Here is a 10,000-nt window from a genome sequence, read left to right on the forward strand (position 1 = left end):
ATGTATCCGGAGATGTCGGCGTCGGTCATCTGCAGGTCCAGCAGCCAGCCGTCGAACGTCCACGAGCCGAACTTGAGCTCGCACTTCTGGATGTCGAAGGGGAACCAGCGCACGTCGACATTACAGGTGCTCATGAAAATTCCTGATAGACAGCGAGAAAGAGGGAGAGAGAGAAACGTGACGGTTGGTGAAATGGCGTAGGCTACTGCACACTGCTCATGTAGCCTACTGATCTGGACAGAAGAGTAAGGCCTTTGTAGTTAGCAGAACTGCAGTATGGCGTTTAGGAAATTACTGGGCAGCCGTGGCCCACTGGTTAGCACTCTGGACTTGTGACCGGAGGATTGCCGGTTCGAGCCCCGACCAGTGGGCCACGGCTGAAGTGCCCTTGAGCAAGGCACCTAACCCCTCACTGCTCCCCGAGCGCCACCGTTGTAGCAGGCAGCTCACTGCACTGGGATTAGTGTGTGCTTCACCTCACTGTGTGCTGTTTGTGTTTCACTAATTCACCGATTGGGTTAAATGCAGAGACCAAATTTCCCTCACGGGATCAAAAAAGTATATATACTATATACTATACTATACTAAATAGCCTTTGTCCTTTATTGAACCATCAAAATGTTAACAAAACGTTCTATTAAAAGAACCGTATGTAAAAAATGTATTTCAATTAATCATAAAATGGCCCTGATATGTCACTAGACATTAAGAAAATCATGTTCATTTCAAATACTTATATTACTGACAACAGTAGTCCGGCCAGGATATTGTCATTTAAAAAGTGAAGTTGCAGCCCTCAACTGATGTTGATGTTTTGTTTTGTCATGTCATGTTGTGTTTTGGCCTGATGCGCCACCCTCCACCTATCTACTAATCACAAAGTCAATAATGTTTTGGCATCCGGGTTGGCAACTTCAAGTCAGGGGGAGGGGGAGGGGATACACCACTCTACAGTAATTTGAAAGTGATTGCAGTACCAGTTTTGGCCACAATCTTACATTTGGTTCCTTTAAGCCTTCTATTCGGGGAAGCTGCAGTGCAAGTGACAGCATCCGGACCATATTCAGGTCCAAGTGCCCAAGGGGACCCACGTTTGATTCCCAGCCGCGGTCATTTCCTAATCCCATTTCCAGCTCTCTCTATCACTCACTTCCTGTCAATCTTAGCTGGCCTACATAAAGCCCTCCCACCCACCACACCCTCCCCAAATATACTAAAAAAACAACTACTTCTACATTGACACACCCAACACAACACATATCACCACATCAGATATCACCAGTGAAGCAGATAGTTACAATCATCAATGATTGAAAACAGACCCTTGCTTATGAACCATTTATGGTTGTTGTTAAAGTTTGATGCTGTCAGCGAGCAAAGGAGAAAAAAGAGCAAAGGCTAGCCTACTCATCTCTGATCCTTGATTTCACTAAGATCTAAAATGCATCCACGTGTTTTACACTTTGAGACGTTAACATACACGTATAAAATTAGCAGACGCTTTTATTTAAAGCGATTAACAAAATGAGGATTAGTATTCAAGCTACATTGCAAAGGAGACCTTAGACATCAATAAATACTACTAGTATTATTTTTATATTACTATAATATATATATATATATATATATATATATATAATATATTACTATAGTACACCACAGGAGTACCAGAGGATGAGTGGTACCAGAGGTTTACGTACTAAAGTGTAGTCCATGAAAGTGGAAAAAAGAGAAGGAGGTAGAAGGAAGTAAAAGAAGGAAAGAAAGGAAGTGCACGGTAAGTGAATTGTAAGTGTGTAAGTGCATCATAAGTGTATAGTAAGTGCATGGTAGTTGCACGGTAAGTGGAAGTAAGTGGAAGTGTATAGTAAGTGGAAGTGCATGGTAAGTGAATTGTAAGTGTATAGTAAGTGCATCATAAGTGTATAGTAAGTGCATTGTAAGTGTATAGTAAGTGCATCATAAGTGTATAGTAAGTGCATTGTAAGTGTATAGTAAGTGCATGGTAGTTGCACGGTAAGTGTATAGTAAGTGGAAGTGCATGGTAAGTGTACAGTAAGTGCATGGTAAGTGCATGTTAGTAGTGTTGGGAGAGGAAGTACTCTCAGACGAGTATGGTCTTCAAGAGCTTCTTGAAGTTAGAGAGGAATGCCCCTGCTCTGGTAGTACTTAATAGGTATAGTTTCACCACTGGGAAGCTACAAATGAAAATAGTCTGGATTACTGTGTGTGTAGGGGTGGCAGGGCCAGGTGATGTTTGTTGGAGGAACACAGTGGCCGAGGTGTAACATAAGCCTTTATGAGAGCATTTAAGTAAGTGGGAGCAGAGCCACCAATCACTTTGTAGGCGAGCCTGCTGGAGTCCATTTTGATGTTGATCTGATGTATAGTTTGTTTGGCGAGGAAGACCAGCAGCTTGGTCTTTAAAGAGGTTAAGCTGGAGGTGACGTTCCTTCATACATGTGGGTATGCCAGAGACAATCTGACATCCAGGCTTGCCAGGCAGGAATCACAGATAGAGAGTTGGGTATCATTTGCATAGCAGTGATATGAGAAGCCAGAGAGAGAGAGAGAGAGAGAGAGAAACAGATGAGGAAACACTAAATGGAAGGATAATTATGGAAGCAGTAAAGAGGGTGAGGGGTGAGATAAGAAATGGATGAGTGATGGGCAAAAGTATGGTGTGTAGATTTGCAGAGGCTATACCACAGATACAGACAGAGCATCCCGTGCTACTACACCTCTTCATATATACAGAGGGAGTGGGGGATGGCTGTGGAGTCCGCATTTGAAAAGAACAGAGAGAGAGAGAGGAGAGAGAGAGAGAGAGAGGGAACAGAGGGATAGATGTTAAAGGTCAGACAGAGAGAAGAGGAGACCGACAGAGCGGTTTGTTATTCCAGACAGCAGGATTTTAACCTGCCAATCAGGGTCTGTCGCTGTGGTCAGAGCTAGTGTCTCTCCACCTCCCTTCAGCGAGAGGCCGTCCAGGTCCACAGGATAATCTGATTCATGTTTTCATTTCACATCCAAATAGACAGGTTGAACAAGGACATGCAGTCTTCCCTGTGCAAGACAATTATCTTCGCACAGACATGCGCGCACACACACACACACACACACACACACACCCACACACACACACACACACACACACACACACACATATGCACAGTATGCACCCACACAGTACATGCTATATACTGAATAAGAATAAAAAAGCAAATTAACCTGTGCTGTCAATAAAATACACTCTACTCACTCACTCTTCTCTCTCTCTTTAACACACACATACTCTCACAGCTCTTGTATCACTACACACACACACACACACACACACACACACACACACACACACACACACACACACACAGTATACCCATTCATACATACATGCATACAGGTCTAGGGTCAACACATTTTTTGAGCGTCCTCCTAATGGGGTCTTGAACCTATGTAGTAAGTTTGGTTATGATACATGGCAGGGTTGCTGAGATATGAGCTCACTTCCTGTTTGGCGGCTTTGCCGCAAGTTTCGATTGGCTGTTACAGCCGAATGCTACTGTCAATCGTTCCAAAAAGCGATGCACTGATAAGGCATGGTCTGAAGATGGTCTCTGCCAATTTTGGTGAGGATCTGCTGAAATTTGTGACCTGCGAAAATTCGTACGTGTTTTTGATTAAATCCAATATGGCGGCCGAATCAATTACGATGACATCAGAAGTTGGCTTGGGTCGGCCTAAGGACCTCCAACAGTATTACCAGATACCACTAGTGCGTTTTAATTCTAAGCACAACTGCAGCTACAGGCCAAAAGGCATGTTTCTTAATTACAGCGCCCCCTAGAGGTCAAAGGTCACTTTCACTAAAATCCAAAATGGCGGAAAATCCATCATGGCGGAAATTGACGTCATAGGGTCCGTTGCCAATTCGTGCCAATTCCAAATCGGGCCAACGGGTCAGAAGTTACGTGCGTGAACGCACGTCCAACTTTGGCCTGTTGGTGGCGCTAGAGTGCTCGAGGTGCCGACTTGACACTTGGTGAAATTAATCATGGGACTGTGCCTAATTAGTGTGCCAAATTTCACAACTTTTTACCAGACGGTTCTATGGGCTGCCATTGACTTCAATGACAGAAGCGTAATAATAGGGAAGAAAACATAGAAACACAATGGGTGCCTTCGAAGCTTCGCTGCTTAGCCCTCAAAAACTGAACTAGGCTAGTTCTCCTGCGAGATGACGGGTTCTTTTCAAGGTCTGTCCGAAGCCTGAGGAGTAACAGCTGACAGATACGCAATTGGATTTGTAATGAAAGAAGGACAACAAAGAGCATTTCATGAGTTCTTAATGCAACAAAATAGAAAACCCAACTGCCAATTCTAAGCATGGCAAATTTATCAAAGCATCCAAGCCCCATGGCGAACTTAATTATTAACCTTTCATGCACAGCATGATAAAAGCTAAAAGAAATGGCCTGAAACTGAAGAGATCTAAATAAACTCCTGAGACATCACAGCATCCAAATACTTTATTCACTCGGTGTAAATATAGATCAAACAGACTAAGATAGACTTCTCAAATGCCTCTGATCAGTCCAAGCCCATACAACTCTACAACTCCCACAGTAGAAGTTCTCAGATAGAAAATCTATAGTAAAAACCAGTCATTTGTTCACACAGTTCATATCTCTATCAGTGTGACTGGAGAGCATTTTTAGGGCTCATGAATTTAAAGAGACTGTTCTATTCCACTGCTTAACCACTGCCTAAGAGCATTTTAAGACTCATGAATTAACATAAACTAATCTATGCAAGTACTTATTGACGGCACTTTGGGAAAAGTGTCCTGCTCAAGATTGAAAACCGCTCAGCACACGTAATGTAGATAAATACTCTGCAGAGGAGGTGTGTGTGTGTGTGTGTGTGTGTGTGTGTGTGTGTGTGTGTGTGTGTGTGTGTGTGTGTGTGTGTGTGTGTCTGTGTGTGCAGGGGGGAGCAAGACAGGCGCAAGGACTTGCAATACACTTCACGGCACAAACTGCAGTGTAGAGTGGTTTTAATTAGAGAGCATTAGAACTCCATTTCAGCTCAAGAGCCATTCGCCTGTGCTTCAGTTTCTGCATTGCACAGAAATAAAAATGTTTATCCAGGTCAGAAACGAAACTCAAGACTGAATAATGCATTTTCACCAACTAGACTTTACATGAGACTATGAGCTATTCACCAAAGCAATGTTGTTTTCTACGAAGGCCACACAAAAGCATACAGCACTGATTCACTGTAGCAGATTAGATTTTTAAAACATGTCATGTTAGATCATCAGACTCTTTCATCATGTTGTTATTTTATTGATATTCCCCATTACTTCTTTTGAGGTTTCGGCTTCCTTGTCTGTATTCATATTGAGCATTCCTAACTGATGTCACAGACACATTTATTCTGGTTGTTATGGGAACAATAAGGAATAGTGACGTAGGCCGGAATCCTCAATATATAGGCTACAAGATGTTTTCATCATCCATCCATACGAGCATTAGATCAGCTTCCAATTCCTGCACATCATGATATACATATGTAATATGAGAGCATAATTACAAATAACTAAAGACCATAAACAACTTACAATAATACAGATAAATTTATATGAACAAATGAGAACACAAAACTCAACAGCATCCTTAGAAATTCTATCTCCACAGACAATACAGAGGTGCTACACAGACTCTTCTATTACATGACCTTTTAATGAGGAGGTTATTTCCTACACTGGAGGATCACCCACAATCACAGACACAGTACTTACGATTCTCAAGCACCTTAAGAGTGTTTGTGCCTGAGCTAAATCAACCTATAATGGAGATGAGGGAGAGTGGAGATTCAGGACGAGGGTAACGAACACCAAAGAGCCTGTCAGTTCTCCTTACTGCACTATACTACTCAGGATGCATTTAAACAACACATTATTGATAAGAGGAGGAGAGAGGAGAGTGTCTTGAATGCTATTTCAACAGCGCAGGTTTCAAGGACGCTTTATTTCCAGACTTCTACACCACAGAGGCAACCCATCTGGGAATACCACCAGTAGCAAAGCCTCTCACTCCCCCCTTCGGTGCGCTAGTCCCTCAGGAACCCAACAAAAGACCTTTTTGTTTTCCCTACCCGCTTCAGATGTTACTTTATTTTTTTCGAGTCCCAATTTCCTCGTCCAGTTTCTACCGCCGACCATGTAACGGTGGACTTGTGTGCTGACTGACGGAGTGGACAGTATGCCAATGACTCATTTAGTTCCGTATTCTAAGGGCTAACTATAGCCACGTCTCCGTGGGAGGCCCTGTGTGAGTTGAGTGCTCAGGCGGGCAGTCGGTGTTGGTGATTTTTGGGTTTCTGTCACGGTTCCTCCATGCCCAGAACTAAGCTTTTTAGGCCCTCTCACAGTCCCTGCAGCCAGAACCAAGGGGACTCAAACAGAATGCAAAAAGAAGGTGTTTTTTTATTTCTATGCATGCTACGAAACTATATTTAAAATGCATTTAAATGCATAATTGCATCCATATCTCTCTTTCAGAAATGAGCAAGGATTTCATCAGCATCTAAATCCATACATGTTAGTTAGTCTGCTTTCATTTTCTGATTTCTAAGTACTGTTTGTGTGGAAGAGCTAAACAACAAGGAGTAATTGGCCTGCGCGTAAATATCTTCGGAGTCTGCACATGTTAGCAAATTCCATCTGGCCTCTGTCCCAGTAGGAGACTCCCACTAATGCTCTTTAGTGAGGCTCGTTAATGGAGTCGACGGAACGGCGTGATAGTTGGAGGTTAATGCCATGGCTCCTTATGTGTGACCGCAAATTTCTATTTTCATATTCCCTGAGGCACCAGCTATGTTTACTTATGCGGAGCCATGCAACGCTACTCTCTGACCGGCCAGCAAATTAATAAAGTGTCGGGTCAGTGATATGCATGCAAACATCTTCCCATTAGGACAAGCCACTGCCCTTCTTGCCTGAGTGTAATGACAATATGTCTGTGTGGTATAACTTCTCATTAAAATGGCATAATGGCAAAACAGAATAGGCAATTCTGGTAAGGCACTCAAAAATAGTGATGTGTTTGAGTTCATAATTATTGTGGTTGTGTTTGTTGAAAACACACAGCAAAAAATATCTCAAATGTAGACACTCACGACAGACCCCAATGCCTACCCACAACACCCAAATCAGCAATGTCACTGTCAGCAGATTACACGGCTGCCCGTAAAGCAGCAGTGGTGATATCGTCTGGGCTTAAAGTGTACTCGGCCATCTCAAGTCAGAGGGCATAATTATGATGTTTGATGTCAGCAAGCATCATCAGAAGCACTAAATATAGCAAACCCAACCCTCACTCAGAAGGGGAAATATCAGGTCTGCATGACTACCCCATGGGGGGAAAAAATTTGGTCCTCAGGCCAATCAGGAGAAGGATTGGCCTGCCAATCATGCTGATTAACTACGGCAACTCACACTGTGACAGGGTCCGGAGGAACCAAAGGAACCGCGCTCGAACCAAGAACCTGGTTGCCCAGCAACTCCACTACCTCCTAAGCGGTGATGTATTCTACGTAATACGCAGGACTACGCAGTATACCCACTTAAAAAGAGTCGCCATCTCAGTAAACCCACTTAAGGCAAGGATACGTTTGGGGATGATCACAGTATACCCACTACAGCTAACTAGAATACACCACAGTATACCCACTAGAACTAACTAGACTAAACCACAGTATACCCACTACAGCTAACTAGACTACACCACTGCTCCTGAGTCACCACCCAAAGCCCCAACATGCCTGTAGCCATGAAGGGAAGGGTTTAGCAGATACTGTAGCACTGACTGGGGAGGTTTCTACTCAAATCCAACTGTCACCTCATAAACATAAAAATCTAGAGAAGTTGGCAAGATGAGATTTTTGTTTCATTTATTTTTTGACAAAGAATACCTGGAGAGTGAAATCCTTCCTCTGTAATAATACTCATACATTTCACTCTCTGACACCTCTCTCTTTCGCTCCTTCTAATCTCAGTTTCAAATTCATGGGCTGATAGCTACATCAATCCCCCATCCAAATAAAAGTATGATGGTAATTTTGATACCATAGATTTAATAGAGACCCAGTCAGACCAATAGTATGAAAAATCAGGAACAGAGTTTATTTACAATGATGCGCATCAAGGGAGAGACAGCATGACTTCACCTAAAGATCCATCAGCTGCTCAACTAGACAAGGAAATAGTTAGGGTTTAAGTATCCTTCCAGGCTGATGGGAGATGGCGTTGGTCATCCCATCTCACGTGAACTACACTGAATCAGACTCTGATTAGTGGCAACCTGGCAATCCGGAGCAAATAGCTACTGACGCAGCCATGCAGAACAGTAAAACACTGCAAAGTCATAATATTCCTGCTTATCTCTAAATACAGTCACAGAGATATACACAGGGACAGTACAGATATCATACATAGATTCATTACATAGAATCATACTTTTAGTATCAAAGTGACCTACTAAGGAGAAATGCAGAACATTAAACCACATATTGGAATATTGGACATAATGCAGAACATTAAACCATATATTGGAATATTGGGCTTAATGCAGAACATTAAACGATATATTGGAATATTGGACATAATGTTCTATTCCACTTTCTCTCAAGTAATAACGGGAGAATAAAGCAGAACAGAATAAAACACACCCACAGACACACGCACACACACAGAGACACACACACACAGAGACACACACACACAAAGAGAATAAAACCCAGACTAGCAAGGGTATGGCCTTGAGCCCAAACTCAGACAAAGCTTGTGGGCTGGACTGTGCATCCCGTCTCCAATTCCACCGGGCAGCTTCATTTGTTTCCTGCCAGGAGCTCACTCACTCTCCATTCTCCTCATTTCCTGTCGGACTGTCGGCATGCAGATTTAAATGCGGCCCCTCATTTTGCTTGCATCCGTCCCTCAAAGACTGCTGTGTCGCATTCGCATCTTTAACTTGCTCCTGATTTAAAAAAAAAAAATGATTCTCCCCGAGCTTCCTGTCTTAACTGATATCGGCTGCTGCACTCTGCTGCAAAAACAGGCTCCCTAGCCAAAAGCTTATCATAATGCATTTAACCAGAGGCTTTTCCATCTTCTCTGACAGATGTTTGCTGTCAAGTAGAGAGAGCCATTCCAAAATATAGTGGTCTGTTTGGTTCGTTCCCCAATCCTTTCAAATCTCTATCTCGGCCATTGACTATGTCAGACGCAGCCTTGCCAGAGTGGCAGATAATAGGCCCTGACTCTTGATCTCCTCCATCTTTCCTCCTCCACCCTTTTTAGTGAGGCCATCAGCAGCATGTCCTGGGCCACTTCAGAAGACTAAACCCAGGGAGGAACAGGAGCACTGTGCCATAGTTCCCTTGCTCTAAGAATTTTTCACATACACAAACTTTAGTTTATTAGTACAGCACAGTACTTAACTGATAGATCAAGCAGTGTCCTTATTTTAAAACGAGATGTTCCGTAGAGCGGCCCCCCATGAATGGAATTCCACAAAACTTTGCATACATTCAGAGGGTGTCATAATGATCCCACTCCTACTAAATTTTGTGCAGTTTTGAACATGTCAGCCAAAGATACGTACGATGACAATTCCTCGTTTTTGCTTTTTCATTTTTAACTAGGTGGCGCTATACGTCAAATGAGTGGATATGGGATGTGTTGCCATGGCCCCTTGAGACCAACATACAAAAGAAAGTTGGTCATCTTAGGCCCCTACGGTTCTTGAGATATTCACAGAAAACTGTGTCCGGCCTACCCTCCTTTCGGGGGGCCAGGTGCGGCAGGTGGGCGACGGATCAAAACAATGGTTCCGTATCATCCTTGTGGGGCTACATACCCACCGAGTTTCGTGCAGCCTGGTATTTCAGTGTCCTGGGAATCATTGACAGAAATTCACTGAAGAAGAAATAAAAA

The 10,000-nt window shown here is 43.2% G+C and overlaps 1 protein-coding gene across 1 annotated transcript in view; it reads right to left on the bottom strand.

Annotated features, from left to right (window-relative positions):
• The window catches only part of chrna11 (cholinergic receptor, nicotinic, alpha 11), a 59,966-nt gene that overhangs the window by 34,827 nt on the left and 15,139 nt on the right, over nt 1-10,000 (bottom strand). Inside the window, exon 6 of the mRNA XM_076301254.1 lies at nt 1-142. This exon is cut by the window's left edge and continues 26 nt beyond it. Within this exon, the coding sequence (XP_076157369.1) occupies nt 1-142 (142 nt within the window). The remainder of the gene's footprint in view (nt 143-10,000) is intronic.

The sequence above is a fragment of the Alosa pseudoharengus genome, unplaced genomic scaffold, assembly GCF_046254945.1.
Source record: "Alosa pseudoharengus isolate Yale_2024_CS ecotype anadromous, Long Island Sound unplaced genomic scaffold, YU_APseudo_1.1 YU_APseudo_1.1_scf_23, whole genome shotgun sequence".
Classification (NCBI taxonomy): domain Eukaryota; kingdom Metazoa; phylum Chordata; class Actinopteri; order Clupeiformes; family Clupeidae; genus Alosa; species Alosa pseudoharengus.